This window comes from Anticarsia gemmatalis, chromosome 18 (assembly GCF_050436995.1).
Source record: "Anticarsia gemmatalis isolate Benzon Research Colony breed Stoneville strain chromosome 18, ilAntGemm2 primary, whole genome shotgun sequence".
Classification (NCBI taxonomy): Eukaryota; Metazoa; Arthropoda; class Insecta; order Lepidoptera; family Erebidae; genus Anticarsia; species Anticarsia gemmatalis.
The window spans coordinates 4879327-4903261 of NC_134762.1; the positions used below are offsets into that span (position 1 = coordinate 4879327).

Sequence of the window (23935 nt, forward strand, 5' to 3'; positions counted from 1 at the left end):
ACTTGAAAGCGCCTACTGTGAGTAGTCGTAGAGCACCTAATGCAGATGTGTGTATTGCTAAATAAAACTGTCAGGCGCTCCGCTCTCAACTTTGCTTTAACGCGACAGTTACTTAAAAAATGCAGCAAAGTGGTAAGTAAAATTAAACTCGTATTCAACTATTAATGAACTACGAATCTTGTTACACACTTTTTTCTTATAGTTTATAATCATAAGAACTGGCATAACATAAAAAAATAGACAAATACGTGACAATCGTTTGTCAAAATCAACGTCAAAATTCGAGTGAAATTTATAAACACATAAACATAGTTTACAGAAGAAATACTATAAAAAACAGCAACAAAATGGGTTCCTTCATGTTCTATGCTAGAACAAGTATTGGGCAGTCTTCGAGAATATTGAAGGCGAGGGCTGTGAAACGCGTTAGCAATTCTGTGACACCTTGGAATATGTTCAATAGAAACTATTGTGGACCATCAGGGGTGCCTGGTTCGGGAGCAGGGAAGGGTGGTGGAGCTGGAGGGTCGGTCAGAGAATCTGGCGGTGGCCTGGGACGGTTCGGAGCCGCACAAGAAGAGGGCTACTTTCAGTCTAAAGAAAGGGAACAGCTTCAGAAACTGAAGAAGGAGTTGAAAGACAACCCTGATTTAGCGCTGAAAAAGAAAGACAAGTGATCAATGAATCTTTTTTTCTAACAAATTTTGCTGCAATAAGATACGATTATGTCAATAAATATAATATTTTGAGCTATTACATCAGTCTGGCTGTTTTCATTCCTCTTCGCTTTAGTGATTACTTTCTACAGAGCAGTTACATATAATGCTAAGACATATTTGTTAATATTAATTAACTTACCTTGTGTTCGACGCAGAAACAGTTGGTATAGAGCGATTATTTATTTAACTGGGTTGGTACTTACAATCCAAATTATAAATCTATCAGCTATAAATAAGTGCGGAATAGTAATTGAAGATTTCCGTATCTTGTGACATTTATTCAGACTATCGACTAAACACACGTAAATAAAACCTTTTCGGACTCAATATATAGATCTCAAGATAAGCATTATTTGTGACATTTCTCACCAAACATTATCTTTGTTTTTCTGTCACCGAAAGTGGCGAAGTAAAGATGCAATTTACTTAATATTTTTAATTAAAAATTATTGTTTCGTGTCGTGTAACTGTGTTTTCAAGATGGACTAGAAAGTTTTACAGCTATCGGCCAGTAGACCGACACAACGATAATCATGAAATACTTTTCGCAAATGCCTCCAAAAATACCGAATTCCTTCAGGAATCCTACATGTTCTTCTGTAGTTAGAGGGATATTGACTCCATTTGATGTCCCGGGCAGAAGTTACGCTGAAAAAGACAAGCATCACCACAGGGGACACAAGGCTAGGGAAGAGTCGGTTAAGGAACAAATGCCAGGGTTCATTCACCCGGAGACCATGAATGATGAAGGGTATTTCACCCAGAAGGCAAGACAACAGTTGGAAGAGTTGAAGAAGAAGAAAGATAAACCATCTTTGAAAAATCCGGAGAAGAAAGATTGATCAGTTTTTAATTAAATCGGCTGTGGAATAAGAAGGTTGTGATCTGTGCATTGCTTTGTTTCATTTTTTTTTCCTTAGCCTGTTTGAGTGTCCCACCCAGGCGTCCCCCCTTCCCTTCCGAATCCCCCTATCGGCGGCAAGCTCCGACCAGCCCTTATCGAATGTGTCCAGGTCATCCCGCTATCTCCTTTTAGGTCTCCCGGTCTTTTTTTGTTTCATTTTATTAGTGGCTTTTACAAACACATCTTAAACAACAGCTCTCAGTCTCTAAAAAGTTATGATTTTTTCTATGATGTTTGTGCAATGTTTTGTTGAAAGTTGATAAAAGATTAGTCTCAAATAGAATATATAAAAGTGTGCAGGTTTGAATTTCGTAAAATATTTTTCCAGTTTATAGTGTTTTATAAAGGTTATACAGCATTCAATGATACGATATACAATAGCGAAATAGAACTTCAATATCGGGAAAAAGCTAAAGCAATACTACCGATAAGTAAAGTTAACTTGCAATATTGGTACTATGCCTAGTTCATTTCAATGACTACCTACAAATATTATATAGTGGGTAAAATTGATATGCTTTTGATTTGACTTATTTAATACGAACTCTATTACCATAATTTCGTTTCCATAAATGATGGAGGTTGTATATCAAAACAGAAAAAAAAACACAAAAATAAAAATAATAGTTGTACACTCTTTGGCACTATATCTATGATGTGACGTTACCGTCTTGGTCGTGCGTGTCAATTTGTAAAAAAATCTGAAAATTTTAACACAAAAAATTCGGCCCAAAATTACTATACAAAATGTCTCTAGCAATCAGTAGATGCAAGTTAAGTGCGGGTTTCCTGCAACTAAGGAAATTTATATCAAGATACAGCGGTTTGAGACTCGACACCATAACATCAGCAAAATATTATTTGAAGCCTCAAATCACACGGTTTTACAAACATGATGGTCTAAAAGTGGAGTCTTCGGAAGGTAGTTGCTGTCATCCTTTGCTGCCACCTCCAAAACCATTTACCATGAAGCCCGAACATATGGCAACTCCTGGACTCAAATCTATTGTAGAGGACGGATTGAATGACCCGTTCCGTTATACAACAATATGTGCAAGCCTCGGTCCCTTTATAGATAACCGGCACTGGTACGCTGAAACCAAGCAGGATGGATCGTTGAACAAAGACGAGAAGCCTGAGAAAGCTACCGCAAACGCCAGTTTCTTCGACAAAATTGTTAATAGAACTAGTTTAGAAGATTTAAAGAGGGCACTGAAACGGAAGAGTGTTCTTTGGCAGAATACTGGATCGAAACAAACAAGGAAAGACGAATAAGAAGATAAATTCCGTGATCGATTGGGCCGAATTTCAATCCATTCTAGATTTTTCCATGATGTGTGATTCTGGTTTTGTAACATTTTGTAGACTGCAATAGTACTAATAAATCATAAACCCGGTTGCGTTCTTTTATTGAACAGCTACAGAAACCAATATCATATGATGTAAAATATTTACAATTTTTCCTAGCTTATTCTGTCACATTGTTGGGCAAAGGTTCTTCTCAAACTCTTCTAACAATCACGATCCTCGGCCTATTATTATATTCCTATATTAACTTTATTGAGCAAATATTTCAAATGGTTATCATTTTACTTAAAATATAAAAATACCTGAGTTAGTATCTACAACACATTAATTTATAGTTCTACTAGTAAGACTTACTTTTGGAAGGCCTTATAAATAGCTTCAAAGTATATAAAGCAGCAGCAACCTACAATGTAAACTCCATCAAAGGTAAATGTCCGAATGTTCTATAATGGTACAAACTTGATTAAAACGTTGGTAATGAATAATCTCGGCTCGCATTCCTCGCGGCCGCGGTGGCTGTCTGTTAGCTGATGCTCCTGACAACTTCCAACGAGACCTCACCACTGCCACTGCGTAAACTAGGTACTGTTAACAAAATAAATTCACGTTTACTGCTTATTATTTTTTGACTGGCACATGTTATACCAGATGTGTCTCATGGCAGTTTATTTTGTGCCTTAGTACACATAATATACACTTTTTCTTCACAACATCTCGTATAAAATTGTAGGGTTTTTCCTGTTCCCCCTGATCGTAACCCTATCCTTCACAGATAAATTTATCATTGCGTTTTACTGTAAATTAAAACCAATAATTACCAAAAACAAAATGGGTTTTTTAGCTTTCGTCAATGAACTGTAAACGTGTAGGATTGTTTAAAAACAATAACAAGCTCTCTAAGTAACTTATTTTAGGAGGCTTATCGTTGATAGCTCCTTACATAGCTTACGGGCAATCCTAAGTGATTTCAATTAGCCGGAATTTTAACATGTAGCATGAAACAATGAAAATATTAATCATCGCCATATCGTTTCACCTTTCCGATCCCCGCTTAAATATCGAAAGTAATCTATACTAATATTATAAAGCTGAAGAGTTTGTTTGTTTGTTTGTTTGTTTGAACGCGCTAATCTCAGGAACTACGGGTCCGATTTGAAAAATTCTTTCAGTGTTAGATAGCCCATTTATCGAGGAAGGTTATAGGCTATATATCATCACGCTATGACCAATAGGAGCAAAGCAACAGTAAAAAATGTTACAAAAACGGGGAAAAATTTTACCCATTCTCTCTTATGTGACGCAAGCGAAGTTGCGCGGGTCAGCTAGTTTTAATATAAATGTAGAAAATATTAAACTTTATCATCGTGTGTTATCGGTACCTGCGCATGCGCAAGGCACGGGAGCCTGACGAGCGCAGCGGGGGCCAATCTCTGTTTGTGGATCACCTCACTGTCTCACAATACTGCGTGAGTTCACTTGATAACATAACACTGTACTTGTAGCGTCCCGTATGTTTAAAGGTATCATAAGAAATTAAACATTTACAAAAATGTTACAGGCAAACACATATTTTATTATGATTTAAGTTTGCGATTGTGCGTCATATTAAACGTGCAGTTACATGTATGCATGAGATATGACGATGAATGGCGTATTTCCCATCAAGCAGTAGAATCTATCAAGCCCCATAGGTATACAAGGGTATAAATGACAGCAAACTATAAACTTCACTATGTGACAATACTGACAATGTATGCGCGAAATTTAATCCTACAATATTTCTCGGAAACGATTGTGCCCGAGTTAGTAATTTTTGAGCGCCCAATGTATAGTGAACAACGCGATAAATTTCCGCGCACGCCTATGAGATAGCTTATCGTATTGTTGATGTACAGTAGGTAGCCAGTTCATCTACACATACTGACTATAGAAACGTGTTAACTGTATTTATTTGGTCTGAAGCGCAAATCAAAAGCTGCGATATTGAAAAGAGAGCGATCATCGTCTGCGGTGCGCGCGCGCATCAAAGGACCCGCCATGTTTGATACACCGCTTTGTGCGCTACCGAACATACTGGGAATCAGGGCTGTCGGATTTTATTAGAAACTAATGATAACTAGCAAAGTACCAATAGGACATAATATTAGGTCGGGGAAAAAGTCTTTTCGCATTATAGTATGTATGGACTTGCAATAAAATCTCTTTGGCTGCAAGAATCACAAATGAGTACACGGTTCATTAGGTTTATTTCAGTGAGCTCGTGCGGTACCCAAATACCGAGCTTTTTTGTGTAGAGAAAAGACTTTATTACTAGTTCACACCTACATACTATAATGCGAAAAGACTTTTTCCCCGACCTAATATTATTATAATAAATAAATGTAGCCCATTAATGTCCCACTGTTGGGCAAGGATCTCCTTACGGAATGAGGGAGTGGTTACGCTTTGGATATATTATAAGTTTTTGAAATTATTTTTATACAAGTTTTGACTCTTTTTTGAGGAACTTGGTATTAATTTTAGTGTATGTTATAGATTATTGCCTCAAGTTGGCACTCAAAACTTAAGTTTTAATCTGACTCTACCAAGGAACTAAATATTGATTTACATTTCATACGCTTTAAGTTTTTGATTTTGAAGATAAAAAAAAGTTCATTGGAACACATTGATATATAAAAAAACCGCTCAGATTTTTTTAAATCGATGTTTGAACAAAATATATTTTGACATATTCATTGCTTACGTAGGTAAATCAAATACAAGAATTCTAGCTAAACTATAAAATCTAAAGTACTACCACCGTCTCGATATTTGATTTATTAATCGTTACCGTGGCAGCCCTACCGCTCGGTCACTATACAGCATTCATTACAAGATTTTCAATTGATAATTAAGCTTATGTTACAATGATACTTTCTACCCGTGCGCATCAAAGAAATTCTATAAAAAACTTCCGATCTTTTGTTAATTCACTAACATTTGACTGATGGACTTTATATTAGCAACTGTTTCGTATTTAATATCATATTCAGTCTAGATTCAAAGCAATACGTATTATATTTCTAGCAGAAATTTTGCAATTTAGGATACCTTGCCATTTTTGTTGGACTGTTTGTGAATGGACTTTTGTTGCACACTACGCTTTTGTTCAAAAGCAATATGTTTTAAAATTTTCAATAATAATTTAATATCATTGAGTTTCTAATTATTTCTTTAGACTTTGAAAACAAACGTGGTAATTAACAGTAAACCATGATCCCTATCACGTATCTCAGTTGACAACTAGTGTTTGTGAAAAATAATTTATGGTCACGTTTCAGTACATTGCTGCTTTGACGTAACGTGTTAATTACTATTACGTAAAGGAAAAACACGTACAGTAGCGCGATTCTCTACAATTGTAGTCATCGAGTATCGAAAGTTTGACATTTAAAATGTACTGCAAAAATAATTTCTACGACGTCCGTTAGCGGCGCTGATTAGTTTTTTATACAATATTTTTCGACAGCTATCCGGTCGTCGCACAATAATAGTGGAGAATCGGGCTACAGTATACTTAGTAGCTTTAGAATAGTTGTCAACTGAGATACTACAGAAATTAACTAGTATTGTAAAGACAAAGTAACACGCATGGATAGCGTAACACAAAACAGGAGTACATCAAAGATCGGCGTATCGTTTTTAATCTTAAATTGGGAAAATGCAATATAAACGTATTGTTGTATAAGAGTGGTGCGGATTGCATTGTGGCGGCGCGTCTGCAAGCCACAATGCGATCCCAGATACGCGTCCCGGATTATCCCTCAAAGTGCCGATCTGCCGAAACCTCCCAGGACGCGGGTTACACAAAAATAAATTACCTATTTACAGTATGTTTGTGGAGACTTTATTGCTCTAGTTTTGAAACTTTGTAACAGAGCAATGAAGACATTTGGTGTTTTTTTTTTAATGAAACAGCCTTCTAGATGACCAATCCTCTCTCTACATCTATGTTTTACCTAATATTAATCATTTTTGGTTACATTTTTTTTAGGTACTTTAAAATGCAGATCACGAGGCCTTTGCTCAGCAGCATGATGATATAAAGTTACAGCAACTAGAGTAGTAAGTAGTAACGCTCAAGATATTTACTTAATGCTAATATATAGTTAATATAAAGTTAGGTAATAATTAGTCACGGAATCAGTCATTGAAGAAGCAGCTAAAGTCCTTCACCAACTGCAGAAACTAGTCATAAACAAAAAATAGCTTTAAAATCTCACAATTACTCCCTAGAATACTTAAGACACCATACTCTTAGACTTTTCCTCGATCACTGTCCACTATTTACTTTTAAAAGGCATCATTGCAGAAAATCTCTTCACCATTGTATACCCACCTGGTCACTCCATAACACTTGGAGCTAATCGATTGAAATTCACTGAATATAGTGATATTGACATTGTGTTTCATATTATGTTGAAGAAACAAGCAGTGAAGCATTAATGCAAGTAAATGGTGCTTACATACATAAAAGGTGAAGGTGTTTTGGGTACTTTTTGTAAGTATTTATCGTTTAAGCAATGACTGGGTGCTAGGTAAGTACATGAAAATATGGACTCCTTGCATGCATGTACACATAACTTCTCGGTTTTTGAAAACTTGTAGCAAATTCCTATTTCTGAAGTTACTGAGGGATTTTGGCTTAATTTATTCTTAGTTCGTGATGTCAACCGTCACTTTGTTATTTCAATTTACAATTTTGCTACATAGGACAGTTTGCACCCAAACTGTCCTATGTAGCAAAATTGTAAATTGATTGATTTTTTCGCCCAGGGCTTCAATATCATCTTACTATTTTCCTACATACGTTCTACAGTAAAACAACTTTCTATGCTTCTATTTTATAATTATCACAAGTACACCGCACCTTCTGGACAAAGAAGCTAATACGCCTTCGGAAATCTAACGCACCAATGGTCACTTAGAATTCGGCGCCCAACTTTTTTCAACGCGGCGAGGCAAAGGCTCTACCGGCAGCCTAGTGAGCTCTTATAGAGGATTTAAATACAATTGTTACGTGTAATGGATATGCACTAGAGCATAAATAGGTTTGTTTGTTTGTCACGCCGACACCTCAAGAACATTGTTTGAAAATAAAAGTGACCGCTGGACTCTATGGTTATGGGATTTGGAAGAGTGGCCATTAACTCACTTTTGCATGGCGGTAAGTAATCCTACTGAAGTACGCGGTACATTGGCTATGGATATTCACCGCCTGTGTCGAAATCTACGGAATAAAAATTTATGTAAGTACATAATGCATGTACTAAAATGACCTGAATTCTGGTTGATCAGAAGGAAAATAAACTTTCACATCAGAATTAGTTAATCTATACTAATATAATAAAGCTGAAGAGTTTGTTTGTTTGTTTGTTTGTTTGTTTGTTTGTTTGTTTGTTTGTTTGTTTGTTTGTTTGTTTGTTTGAACGCGCTAATCTCAGGAACTACTGGTCCGATTTGAAAAATTCTTTCAGTGTTAGATAGCCCATTTATCGAGGAAGGCTATAGGCTATATAACATCACACTACGGTCATTAGGAGCGGAGTAGCAACGAAAAATGTTACAAAAACGGGGAAAATTTTGACCCATTCTCTTAGGTGACGCAAGCGAAGTTGCGCGGGTCAGCTAGTCTATACTAATATTAAAAAGCTGAAGAATTTGTTTGTTTGATTGTTTGTTTGTTTGAACGCGCTAATCTCAGGAACTACTGGTCCGATTTGAAAAATTCAAATCGGACAGTAAAAACGACAGTAAAAAGTGTTACAAAAACGGGGAAAATTCTGATCTATTCTCTCTTATGTGACGCAAGCGAAGTTGCGCGGGCCAGCTAGTTAGGAAATATGGGTAATTTTGTGGTCTAGCCACATATTTACTTGTATTTTAGTAGGTACAGAAGACGTTTTCTTTCCTGTAGTCCGAAGAAAACTTGTTTGAGTAATGCCCTACATCTATTGCAATTTACTGACCAGCATATTAATTCCAAGTTATTTGCCTTCTCACGGCTAGAAACGTCATCGGAACAAAAAAACCAGAACAAGATAATTTCACATACCTATAGTTGAGACGTATCATGGAAGCTTTTTATTTAACGCACCAATGGCTTTTGACAGGCTTGAGATCTAAATGAAATACCAACTTAACATGTCACTTGTTAAACATAACTGTAGTTCATATTTTGAAGTCGATAAGGGTGTTTTTCCTTTGGCAGTTAGTTGAGGTAAGTGTAAGGTTATCGTGGTTCGGATTAAGGGTCAATGAAGCTAGTTAAGTTTAGCATTTTGATAACCAAATGTTGGCTACTGTTTGGCTTATGTTTTGTTTGCTAATGTGCTCGAAAAATTTGGTTTGAAGTTTGAAATACCTGTGTACTGTGTAGTAAAAAATATTTTTTCCTTACTATTGTTATAAATGCGAATGTTTGCAAAAATGTACATAAGTATGTGATATTGTTGCACCTAAACATTGCTTATTGGGTTTTATGAAATTTGACACAAAGTTTAACATGTTTAGCGTGCCTGAGTGTTCCTTAGAACAGTTCTTGATGGTATGCAAAGTCCCCAACCCATACTTGGCCAGCGTGGTGGACTCAAGGTCTAACCTCTTCCTCATTCCGGGAGGAGTCTCTTGCCCAGCAGTGGGACATTAATGGGTTTTTATTATTTATTAGTTTAAGACTATGATTAGGTAGCTGTCTAGCTGATGCATCGGATTTATTTTGACCCAACGTTTATCAGCGAAGATAGACGCTCTATTAGAAGTAATTTAATAAGAGGTGAGGTGAGCAAAGAGGCTGCTTCTCTTCGAAAATCTTCAAGTTCATCGCACTTATAAATAAATAGATATAACTATTTCCTAAACCTACTACTATACTATTTTTTTGGTTGTTATTTCATTAATAGAAATGTTTTGATTAGCCAACATGCATGAACTAGTGATTTAAATAGCTAATATTTAAAGTAGGTATGTGAATCATTAATCATATTGATCGTGAATCGCTTAGATTTACTTCTGGGGTTACGTGAGAAGACGATTGACACAGATTTTAGAAATATATTTCGTTATACATACATAATTATTTTGGTTAGAACATGAATATGAGTTGACTTTTAAATCTGATACTACTGAACTGACAGATATGAGTGAAAAGCTGTATTTTCAATGTAGAGACTTTGTACATAAAATTGATTTCCCTCAGACGTAGGCAGAGATTCAAAACGGCCATGCTATGATGCTAAAAATGATCACCTGCTTTATATACACGTTTATACATTATGTCATAGACTGTAGGTACCTGCTACCTTTACATAGGCTATCCTAAACACCGAAAGATATAGTTTTAATCGCCTTAAATGTACAACGAAGTAGTCTGTAATGTTGTAAAATTAAGTAAATAAGTTTTGCTATGCACCTCAACGTCTAGAGTAGCAAAGGAGAGGTGACACAAAAGATCAGGAATGGTCGAAATGTCAGCCAGGCATTAACCCACCCCTAAGATAAGATAAGAAGTGGGTAAAGATACTGATCTTTCTTTCTTTACAATATTATAGCAAACAAAAGACCACAAAAAATTACGTTGAAACATATATAGCAAGCTTTAATTTCTATAAATAAAACGTAAGTATCAGATTACAGTCATAACAGAACTATATATTTATTCACCATTTGCACATTCAATCATTATTGCATTACTCAGGCCACCCAAAAGCAAAGGAATTATTGAAATGATTCGGCTAACAGTTTTAAACCGCAATACATTAAACATATATCATAGTTCTGCGTAATTACCTTTTTATTTTACTTCAACGGTATCTTGATAGATTTTACCGAAATTATTTTTCCATTTGTGATTCGCTTTTTCTAGTCAAATAAATAATTTGTGTTAAGATTTTTAGATTTATATATATTTGTGTGTGTTTGTTTGTCTAAGGATACTCATCTTTTATACGCCTCTTTTTCTTTCTTTCTTTTTCGAAAATCACCACCTTGGCGGTAGAAATAGGAAAAGAAAATTAATATGCACTATGCAGCTGGAATTGTGACAGTCAACTTGTCTTATTTTATTAAATCTAGTGATATTTTTCATAATAATACTTTAATAGTATTTTGTTATAATAATATAATTTATTCAAATACACCTTCTTAAACTCATTTGCCGATATTGAAGTCTCTGCAATGATATCACTTTGTTAAATAACTTTATTTTTGTCCTTTCAGAATTTAAGTAAGTATCATTAGAAAATCGGAATACTTACAAGCCGAAGATGTGAGAATCACACTCAAACAGTGCATGGTGCAACTTCTTGTGAGTAACATCTTTCGATTAAAATTGCTTCCCAAAAAAGGTGTGTGTGTGGAATTAATTAAATTACAATTTGACCTCTGCTACCGAGCCGCGGGGGCCTGGCAACGTAATTTTGTAGGACAGTTACACGATGTACGCGCAACACTGATATACAGAAAGAAGTTAAGATTTTATCGTGTGTTTATTTTACGTAAGTGCATCAGCAAACATTTTTATTTAGACGGGAAAATAAATTGTCTAGTGTTCGGTACCGTGCTTCTTATTTTTGAAATTGTCGTCATCTTTGCTGATGCTTGATGTTGCCTAGAGTTTGCCATGTGCATGTATGAAAATCCTTACTTTATTATTCGTATATTAGTGTTGTTTAAATTATGTTCGACCACATCTACATAATATAGCTTACAAAGAGTTTGTTGTTTAGTTGCAAAACCACCCATCATAAAACACAATTATTTGAAGTATAATTAGAAAATCGATATACAAGCCGAAGATGTAAGAATCACAATAAAAAAACTTCGGTGGTTTTTCAGTTCAGAGTTCAGACAACTTCTCATAATGATTCAGAGTGCTAAAGCGCGTTGACAAAAACATTTCTATAATTTAGACATCAAGCAGTACTCATTTCATGCTCCCGCTGTCATATCCAGTAAACCATCTCTGTAGCATACAGTAGTAAATGTATTACAATCGCGTGTCAATCATTCCGTCGATATGGCGTCCGACATGACGTATCGACGCGAGATGACCCTTCACACGTTCAGATCATACGTTCATACTAGCTGGGTGAGTAGGGCTTATTCACAAATTGTGTACGTAAACTTAAACTTGGGTCATGGTAGGGATATATTTTTTATCTTAGTACAGTTTTTTTTTGTTTTTGTTTGTCGTATGGTTAGTGGTCAACCTAGTGTCAAAGCTGTTCAAGCCGCCCGAGAGGCCTTTGACATGGCTTAACGACTATTATCTTAGTAGACAACCACCGGGACCGACTTTTAACGTGCCCTCCGAAGCACGGAGACGCCCAGTTCAAATACCACTATACGGTCACCCATCTATGGAATGACCGCGCCAATGGTTGCTCAACCCACAGATCGTTTACCGACCGTTGAGCGCAACTGGCTATGGGCGCCTCATCTTAGTACAGTATCTAAATCTATACTTATAATAAATCTGTAGAGAGGTTAATTCTGTACATTGAATATATTTAAAAAAAAACCAATGGGGGATGTTTAGTAACGGATACTGATACCGAATCTGCAATTTATAATTTTCTTTTCTGTCTGTCTGTCTGTCTGTCTGTCTGTCTGTCCTCCGTCTGTATGTGTCGCTATCACGTAAAAACTACCGAATAGAATGCACTGAATTTTGGTATATGCATAGAATAAGTAGTGGAGCAATTTCTAGGATACTTTTTATAGCATAAAATTTCAAAGATTTTTAGTAAATTGAAAAAAATACGTAGAAATCGTTTGAACCTGCGTTTCTCTATAGAGACCATAGATGGCGTTTTGCAATCCATTTCACAACATTCGCATCTATAGAGAACGCAGCGCCTGCCGTGTCGATACCTATTGTTCGCACCAACCAATAGATGGCGTTATAGTTCGCAACAAAGCATGTTTTTTCTAATTAATTTATTTTGATGGCTTTATTGTAAAAAAAATACCTTTGAAACATGCTATACATTTATAGGATTTTCAAACATAAATGTTGTATGATATATTACACAAAAATGTTGGTTCACGTGGGTCCGGTGCGGTCGGGATATCCTAGGTGGCCAACCGAGTAATTTCGTTTGTTGTCGTTGTTCGCCGCAACTAACAGATGGCGTTGTTGTTCGAAACACATAACCAAATTAATTGGTTGCATTAAGGAAATAAATTGGATAGCTATGAAACAGACTATGTGGTAAGTTTTAAAAAATAAACAACGGATGATATATAAAAAATAATTACGGGTTACGCGGTTTCGGACGTATACAATGACATTATTACGCGTGTGAAGAGCTCCGGCGCAGATAGGTCTGTCTATAATAATATTCTGAATCCAGACGGGTAAGCAATGGTCAGTCTATAATAAGGTATTATATTTTATACTGTAAACTGGTACGGATACAGACGAGTGCGGAAAAGAAGGTAACCACAGGAAATCAGGCCTGCCTGAGCCTGTGTCACATTGTGTGCCCTTCGGGTCCCTTTCGTAAATAACCATTAGATGACAAAAGAGTTTTTAGCATATTTATGTGTAGGTGTATCGAGTGCTTCGCAATTCGCGTGCTCAAACGAATAAGCAACAGTACGAAATTCACGCGAGCGGAGCTGCACGGGTCAGCTAGTAATAAAGTAAAGTAATAAAGTAGTAGTAAAGTAATAGTAAGGATGCTGACGCTAAGAGATGATAGTTTGTACGCAAGCGTCTTACCATCTTAGAGGATGATTTTTGATATTACTTGGTTATACTGATTAAAATTATTTTATCATCATCAGCGGTGATTTAAGATTGTTTTGGGTTGTTTAATGTAAGGTAAGTATCAAAATTGAAATTTAAGGCCTTGAGATCTTAAAAAGACGAGAATATCTGATTACGGGTGTTTTTTACATAGGAGTGGCGACATGGCGATTATATTTTTAAATTTTAACAAATCTAATGATCTAAGGATCACGTTAAAACTCTTTTAGACAAACAAATATCAAGTACCAAAGGAGAGAGATTTAAGTAGAGTCCGTTACTCTAAGTAGCGATTAAAAGAATAAAAACATAGTAATCTGTCCTTACTTTTATGAAGTCGAGTGCGCGTGGCATTTCCTTTACATAAGTACAGGCGACATCGGGGGTTTAAAAAGCCTTTAAAAAACTAACAAACTACTTAAGTAAAGAGTTTATAATTAAAAATCAACCATTCTGAGAACACACGGTTACATTTTGTCAAACAAGTAAGCGATTTATAAACAACAAACAACTAACTTACGGAACCCGAAAATGGATTAGCATAATGACATTTCTTTGTTACCGTGTTTTAAACAAAGTTGCCACACTTTTAATACAAAGGAATTATCACCTTATGACTCTTATAATAGAGTGCAATAAACCTGTATTGTTTTTTTGGGCTCTGTTAAAAGGGAGAGTTTTTCAAAGTGGTTGGTTGCAAAAATTAACTTTTGCCCAATAACTTTTGACAAAGGTAGTTTAATACAGCGTGGTCGGAAAGCTACCGGGCCTACTGGGCGGTCTGTAGAAAAAAAAATGTTGTGATCTCATATTGACAAAGACTTCAGAAATATGAAAAACTTTATACAAACTTGTCAGACAATGGGTAGAAACAAATGAAAAAATGGCATATCTGTCTATTGGGTAGATTTATTAATTGGAACTACCCCGATTGAAGTAAACTAGCTGTGTGCTTCTTGAGGATTCTTTACTTTACTCTAAGTGAATACGAACTTGAACTTTCCACAACGTTTGCTTTCTTAACAATTATTATTGGGCTATTTTTCACATAGGCATAATTTATTTACAACTCTCGTGTTGCACGACTTTGTAATTATAAATATTTCATGACAAGTTTTACCCAGGCTAGTTTCAACAATAACTATAGTGGTTCTATTTGCGTTGCAGGTAGTACTATCGAAAATCGAGCTTAATATAAAAAAATACAATACGAACAACCTTAAACATAAATAAACAAGAGATTGAAAACTTAATAATTTTAGCTGTTAGTGCAGTTTTTTGTTACTCGTTCCTTATGAACCATAATCCACATGATCAGTTCCTCCTCACATGATGCAAGTGGACAACGTGCGAGGCGTTGCGTGGACGTGTCGGCTGCGTGGTAATGACAACTTAACCGACGTGTGTTATGTCTCACGCCGTTGCTCAAGTAGGCCGCGCATGCTCCGCCGGCGACTGCGACGATATTGACAACGTCTTTATTGTACTGAGGATGTTAAACTTCAGTGTAAGTGTATTTTAGATAAAACAGTTCTTTAAGGAATGCGAATTCCTCAATATTTATCTTGTTTGTGGCCTCTCTCCGAGAGGAATACTTTGCTTAGCAGAGTAACCGTAGAGTGTCAATTCTGGGATGCAGTTCCATCTCCTCGTAGGATGAAAGAAATTAGGGGAAAATCTGCCATACCTATCAACTCCGTATGGTTGAAGTATATTCTGATGGATCAAATGAGACAATGGGTCCAAGACACACACATCTATTTAAAGTGGGCCTTTTTATAGACGGTTTTGACAGATAGGCACTTTTGCACTTGTAATATTAGTTTATCTCACAAACTACAACGGTAAAGGAAATCTGCCTAAAGTGAGAAAGCGAGCCTAACATTATTCAAAAGTTTTTTATAACCACCTATTTCCTGCTGACTGTCAATATAGCTTAAATTAAATCAAAGATTGCCGACTTTTAAAGCTTCTTGATGTATGTTTTATCTTATCTAAACGGATTAAGATTTTAATGTGACTCACTGTAAAACATTTTACTTCCTGTGGTACAAGTTGAAACTAAAACGGAACACTAATTGACTAGTAATAGGCAGTATACATTTTTTTGCAAGTGTAGCAACATAGCAGAAATATTATTTAAGATGAAAACAAGGCGACGTTACTCACATCTTTGATATCGTGAGCTACAGGTTGGTACTCTATTTGAAACAAATATTTGAAATCATTTATCTGTCTTCGTGGCCATCATTGTGCCTAATTCCGCCAATAATACAGTATTTAATAAAATAGGTTTATAAAAAAAAATTACGTCGTATTTTTCGACCAACCATGTTGAATCGAATGTCCTTTGAAAGCCTTGCTCTTCGATTAGGTTGGCAGGCGCTGCTAATTTAACTGCACAGCAAAGATTAATGAAAACTACTTTTTCTATATGTAACTCGATGCAATCATAGTTACCTAATACTCGATTAGTTCTAAGGAAAACTTTACTAACGCCAAAAGCATGAACTTTTCGAGAACTTTTCCACTAACATCTTCATAAATAGAAAGCCCCATATTGACATGAGTGAGTAAACTCCATGATTCGGGTCGAGATGTGCTTGATAACGATTAATATTGTATTTCACAGCGGCCGCCGCTCCGACACCTCGCCGAGATACTCCCCGATCCATCATCTTGCTGCAAGAGGAATGGTGCTCAAAGTTTGGATGGAGCCTAAATGCTAACCTTGGTTGTGAAAAGTTGAAAACTTCAATCAATATGACACAACATCATCTTCTATTTGTGAAAAGGTTAATGCGGTTTTAGCTTTAGATGAGTAAACTTTAGAACAATTTCTCTCAAACCTTTCATATTTAATCTTATATAAGTATAGCTGACTCATTCTGATCGTCTTGAGGTGAAACGGAGAATTAATTACCTAAACAATCTCATGGCACTTACCAAAGAAGGCGTGAATAGCGTGATACCGAGGTAAAGTTATTTATTGCCCACATTTTTTGCCAATAGTATATTTCTATGAATACCTAATAATTTACAATTTTGGTAATAAAAAATAGTACCCTAAAATATAATTTGTCATTTGTTGCGTGAGAAGTCATAGTCTATTTTTCATTATAAATTTTAAGCTTTTGAATTAATTCATCAATAAGTTTGAGAGCCGCTGTGTTAGCGGGCGGTCTCGCGACAGACTCGTCGCGACTAATTATCGATACACGACGATTATTCCGAATAATTAGGCCTCTCACGCACACACATATACTGACACACAGACACAAGCAAAACCTACACAAGAAACCGACCACACAATAAAGCTATGTGTGATATTAAAAAATATTTTTTTTTTTGTTATTAATAGAAGACATCAACGCGCTTGACGGTTGATTTAAATACGTAATTTGAGAAATAACTATTTTACTGAACTTTGCAATATAGAGAACTCACACAGCAAGCTAACATTTTCTATGGATCAAAACAGTGTTATTTGTTGATACCTAATGGACTTTTACTAGTAGTGCTAGTAAACAGAAGTACAGATGCTCCCACATTGACAGTCTCTCTGAAAATTCCTTGAATATCAGAAAATCTTACAGCGAAGCGGTTTAAAGAATAAATGAATCTTTTACTCGCGAAGACGGTTTTTAGAGTAGGTCATCCGCGGTAGCTTTCTATGGTTTGTTCAAGAAATTCGACTTAAAACAAGCATACTTTAGCAAAATTATACCGTTTGTATTAAAGAGTACGCAAACACTCACGTTTCACGTAACATTTAATAAAGTAAGTAAGCTATCATTTACAATATGGGTAATATTGGGTAACTTATAAGATAGATATCAAAATAAAACGTCCTCAATGATCTAACAATAACATTTCATCGGAGACATCACGGGAAAGGGATGAGATGATTTTAGCGTCCCAACCTTATCTTTATCATCTACCACTTTTTGTCCTTGTCCACTAAACAAACATAACCTATAACATCCAAAACGACTACAAAAACAACGAGAAATAAACCCTAAAATTAATAGTCTTAAGGTTTATTTTTGTTTGGTTTGAATTTGAGATCAGAGTTTCGTATTTAAGTTTGTTTAAAACAGTGATTGGTCGACATTTTGACAATTCGTTGCTCTAAGAAAGTGTCAGGTGTATAATTGAAGACCACCGGGCGACGTTCGCGCCAAAACAGATGGAGCCACAGATAAAAATAGTTTAAATTACAATTAGTGAGAAAATGTTTTGAACGTTTTCGAAGATGATTCATTGGGTTCATTGGAATGTCGTTTTAATTTAGGTTATATATATTTTGTTCAGTTGTGGCTAAAAGGTATGTAAGAGGATAACCTGCAAATAGGAGAAACTAAGTAACAACAGCTGCGCAGATTGATCTCTGAGGTTAAGCTACGATTGGTGGCCATATTGTACATACCAAGTTCCTCCGTGTTTCGGAAGGCACGTTGATTTGGTAGTTCGATTGGCAGTATCTCCATGTAAAACCCTGGTATTCAGCTGCTACCAGTGATCCTGGAAGCCGGCTCCAACATAGTTGGAAGACAGGCTTGGCTGACATTACAAGAAAATAATCTACTAATCATCTCTATTGTCATGTTATGCTGTATCAATAATTAAAGTTTGCGTTTCTTTTCGTATTACCTTAGAATAAATGCTTCAATATGTTCCATTTTCCCATGAACAGTAAACATTCACATTTCGGCATCATAACAGTGATCAATAAACTTAAATACCTAAATAATTTCCGTACAAACATCTCCTACATAATAAAAACTCGATCTAACAAAGAGGCAAAGAAGCCGCCGCGTAAAGCCGGTATAAAAAATATAATCCGCCCCAAGTATCAAATAATAAACTTGGTAGCAAGTGAATTTCGGGGATCGGGTTGCGTTCCTTCGCGCGGTAAAAAAGTAAACTTATTTTTTTTAAAGGCCCGTTTGGTTGTTCGAAATTCAAACATGACGTACACGTCAGCGGCCGAGAGGTCGAGCGTTTTTACTTTCATCTAAAAAAGTTATATTTTTTTATTTATGATGTACTAAGCGTTGATACCTGTGTAGTTAATTTTGTGGAACAAAATTATAAATTCTTGAATATCTTAATATAATGCTAAAAAACTGTTAAATTTGAATCGAAATTTTGGCTATAATTTTTATCTTAGCTGAGTTTGTGGTTGTTGCAACCTACAATGTTAGCAGAATTTGCCCTTTATAACTTCAATTGTTGTGTAGTGAACAATTCCTAAGTAAGTTTCTCCTGTTTAAACAGACCTTGGAAGGTACTTCAACATTTTCATTAACATTTCTTCATGAACGAAACCTTTGGATTAACAAAAATCATAAAATGCTTCCACTTAATTATGCATTCATCGCGTCCGATGCACGAAACGAAATACCCCACATCAGGTTATCGAGATAACAGACGATTAAAAATTATATCCAATATTTTTAAAGAGTACATACACGATATGGAACCTTTGGGCTATGGTATTAAAAATTAAAATATGATACCACTGGCTGATAGATTGAGATGGAGATTAAGAAACAAAAATAAAAGGCGGGCTGTTTGAATATGGAACGTCACGTCAAGGGAAACGTCAAATTGTGACAGTTTCCGCGCGGGCGAGCGTCGGTTCGGTGCGGTCCGTGCGGTGCTCGCTCGACGCGCCGCGAGAACATTGCTCCCGCCTTCTTGGAAGTATCATCAGTAGGTACTTTTGTTGGCGAATTAAAACGATGATTTTACAGTTAATTAAAGACAATTACATGCATTTCCCAGTACTTGGGTTTGGGTCTTTTTTGTACAGCTGTCGTCGACTCGGTCCTCGACTCCTCCAGTCTATCTGATAGATCGACCTAGATATAAATTTTAGACGCCACAACTACAGATGATTGTTGAAATAAGTACAGTTTTGTAGCCACTAAAACATTAAATTAATACGATATCTATAAACTAGTGAAAAATCTCTTCTGTTACTATAAACATATTATATTACTCAACGGAACAACACGGTTCTATGTAAAAGCTTTTAGCAATTTTCCTATAATTTTACAATATGGACAAACTAGTATTTTATAATCATGAAATTTACAGTCCTTTATCAATATTTATACTCATAGCACCAAAATTGCAATGACATTTACCAAACACCCTACACCAAACATTCCCGCTTGAAACATGTCACGGTGATACCACCATGATTTTCTCATAATGCTCGTCAAAAACCCATTTACCCGTGAATAATTATTTTGATAACATAATTCGTGTTTTCCGCCATTTTGTCCGTTGTCCCCGCGATGTGATCGAGAACTCGGATCTAATCGAGCGTTGGACCGATCGTAATCGATAATAATCGTCGGCATAACAACTCGATTGTGGTAGAATTTACCTTCTGTCGTCATAGTGTGTTGTCGATGTTTAATAGTGCACGAAATATTGGCTATTTAAACTGTAATTATACTATAAATACTTTGAAACTTATGAGGAATATAGAAATAAGTAGATAAGAATAACATTTGTTTGACGTAGGACTGTGTTAAATGATTTGAATAGAAATAAGAACGTCATCATCATCAGCTTAGTTTTTCTTCTGTGTTGAATTGGACTTCGAGTCTTATCGGATGCGGCTGAATACAGTATTTTACATGGAGCGCCTGTCTTTTAATATTGGATCTCCACCACCTAGTTACCTGGGTTATTTCTTTTGTGACTGTAAAAATTACGATTTTTTATCAATTTTCCTTCCGGCCAGCTATAACACAATAAACCTCTACAATACTTCTTCTAAATAATTTATGAAGCAGCTGTTGCACTAATTTCCAAGTAAGTTATAACAAAGAACCCAAAGGGTTGTCAGTACATAAAACACAATATAATACATAATCTGTTTGGAAGTTTGTCTGAAACAGGCAAACAGCCGCCTTCCCACACCGCTCTACTGTTTAAATTGAAAATATGGAATAACTTTGTAAACATCTAAGACGATTATACCACGAAGGCATTCTCTTGATACTAGTAAAAATCAGAGAAACTAGATTGTTAATTATTTTGTTACCTTTTATACATTCGTTTCTACCTTAAAGGCACTAATGACCGATTATGACGATTGCACAAATTCTAAGCCTAGGTAGAGCAAATTACAGCCAACAAATATAGTTATAGAAAAAATATATTTATTTGTGGCGCTGTTTCAATTATCGCAACTATTTGCGGTAAATTCTGTACCAAGTTAGAGCAACTTGGCTAAGAATTATTTAAAATATTCAGCGTAAAAATATATGGTATTCTTTAACGACACTAACTACTGCAGTTGTTGATCGCTGCTGACTACTTACTTATAAAAAATCACTATATAAGCTAGATATAGTTATATGAAGCATTACGAAAACCACATAAAATATTTTAAAGTCATCAAAGTATCAAGAAACCTACATCTTAATTCTACAACAGGAGCCCAATGCGGTGATGCGTATTAACAAAATTACGTCGCCTGGTTAAGTGAACTATGAAAATAGGATTTCTTTAGCTCTGCACCCCCTCACCCCCCCACCAAGCCCCAGGTGGCGGGGAGGGATTATAAGATTATCAACGATTGATACAGACAGTCTGTGATTATGTTTTTTAGAAAACTGATTGATAATATTTATTTATTTATTTATTTATTTATAACAAGGTACAGTTACAGAATACAGACTAGGTAGGACTTAAGCAACACATTAACATGACATTTTAAATCTGCACTCCAATTACTACTGTACACAAAATTCAAAATTTATACAGTTTCAATGACGTGAGTGTGTTTGAGTGTTTACATGAAAATTAAAAAGACATAGTTACAATTTTTGCTAACGTATTTATCGTGGGTATATTAAAAACATGTTAAGATTTATTCAAATTGCGCAATAATTCCATGAATCTACTGTGACTGTTAACAAATATATCAACATGAGAACAAATATCGTTAAACTGCCTACACATTCTAAATAGTGCATTATTTTGAGACACATTATTATTACACGGTGGTATTCGAAACAGCTGCGGAGTACGCACAGATCGAGTAGGTACCTTGAAGTGTAACTGACTCAGGAGAGTTGCATTAAATGAACCATTCACGATTTTAAATAGTGTAGACATGTCGCTCATCCATCTCCTGCTACCTCTATCATCTATATGCTACCGTGCCTACTGTTTATAAGATGTTTTAAAAATAAAAGTAATGATTGCTTCGAGTAACTATTGTTGAATTACGTCAAGTCGACGTTAAGTCTTTCCCCCGTTGATAGGAGTAGAAAATTGTCATTATAAAGTTCATGTCTTTTTTCTCTTTGTTTAGCTCCGTGGCCATCCTGGATTTATGCCTTATTCCGCCAATAACACAGTATTAAATAAAATATATGAAAAAATATTTTATAGTCGTATTTTTTTAGCTGCTGTCCCATGTTGCAAGAAAAAATGAGTTTATAATTTAAAGAAACTTATATGTTGCGATAATCGTTTTCACCAACTTTCGCATAGAAATTTCATACCGGAAAACTCGGAAAATTCTTCATTCTTTGGATACATGCAGTAAAGACATTGATTAATCCTCAAAAATGTCAACTTAAGTGATCTTCCCGAATAAATTTTTTGTTACACCGAAATCATAGCAATTATATTTCCCATACATCCTCATACAGGTAACTGTTACACAACAAACAATAATTTTTAATATCACACAAAAAAAAACCTACAGTTTTTTACCATACATATAAGTAACAAAAAACTATATTTAGACACTTGTTTGTATTGCAAACAATAGAGGGAAGATTAACAAAATCGATCACTTCTGTTGCGTACACATGTAATCTTAAAGAGGTAGCCGACAAAGTGCCGCCGACAACGCGTTACTCTTTGTTATTGATATTGCGGCTACTTACTACTGAAGGTTTTGGCGGTCTTTAAAAAGATAGGCAGGTTGCTTTTCGTTGTGTCGCAAAATATAGTATTTTTTATATTGTTGTGGACAGGTCGAACTTAATTCCCGCTTCAATCCAAAGCCTTGAAAACTATTTGTCAAAATTTAGACAACGTTTTTCACAAAAAAGTTTGGTTTTAAAAGTTATAATTACTAAAGAGTTCAACGCAATACAACGTAAAGAATCAAACTCTTGTCAAATCTTCTTCTATCAGACAAAAAGGTTGAAAAAATAATTAAGTAAAGAAAATAACCGGAAATCATCTCTATATATCTTTTCAATTAATGTACTTATTAGGGCTATTAACAACATTTCAAAGCAGTTATATGGCATAAATGATGGTTAGGCCACAGCGCCATCTATCAGGGGGTAGCGAAATCACAAGGTAAAGAGGAAAGCACCCTCCGTCCTCTAACCCTCTGCTATAGCGTTGTGAGGGAGGGAACTATAGAACTGTTTGCTACTTTATTTCGCTTGCAAAACTGTATAGATGTCGTTAGCCGTTACAAAAGTACAAAAAGTTTATCCTGAAGAATCCTAGAGACTAAGTTACGAAGTTCTTTAGCGGGCTTTAAATCTATACTAATATTATAAAGCTTAAGAGTTTGTTTGCTTGTTTGAACGCGCTAATCTCAGGAACTACTGGACCGATTTGAAAAATTCAGTTCATTTCAGTGTTAGATAGTCCATTTATCGAGGAAGGTTATAGGCTATATATCATCACGCTACTACCAATAGGAGCAGAGTACCAGTGAAAAATGTTACAAAAACTGTGAAGTTTTTGACACATTCTCTCTTATGTGACGCAAGCGAAGTTGCGCGGGTCAGCTAGTTAAATACAATGAAAACAATGTATGCCATGTTTTAACTTCTATCCATCATATTAAACGTAACTTCCTTTTTTTTGGTTTAATAGAATATCGTAACTTAGTTACTTTACAGCTTCTGAAAAGCAGAACTTGTTGATTAACAAGATGCTACTAAATAAAAGTGACGAAAACTTGTACCCTACTCCTATGTGGTTTTGATTTATCAAATTGTCAGTACTACCAAGGTTTGCTAAAAAAGCTCGAGTCACGTGTATAGCGAGTGTGACCCTACAGCATGGAAGAAAACAAGACAAATATGAAAACACTAGCCGACCCGCGCAACTTCGCTTGCGTCACATAAGAGAGAATGGGTCAAAATTTTCCCCGTTTTTTGTAACATTTTTTACTGGTACTCTGCTCCTGTTGGTCGTAGCGTG

General features: G+C 35.5%; 1 protein-coding gene across 1 annotated transcript; it reads left to right on the forward strand.

Annotated features, from left to right (window-relative positions):
• Positions 1-17: 17 nt before the first annotated feature.
• Positions 18-756, forward strand: LOC142980666 (ATPase inhibitor mai-2, mitochondrial-like). Its single transcript, XM_076126177.1, has 2 exons — positions 18-132; positions 484-756. Exons 1-2 carry the CDS (start codon positions 120-122, stop codon positions 675-677), a joined length of 207 nt encoding a protein of 68 aa, XP_075982292.1. The 5' UTR covers positions 18-119; the 3' UTR covers positions 678-756.
• Positions 757-23935: the final 23179 nt, after the last annotated feature.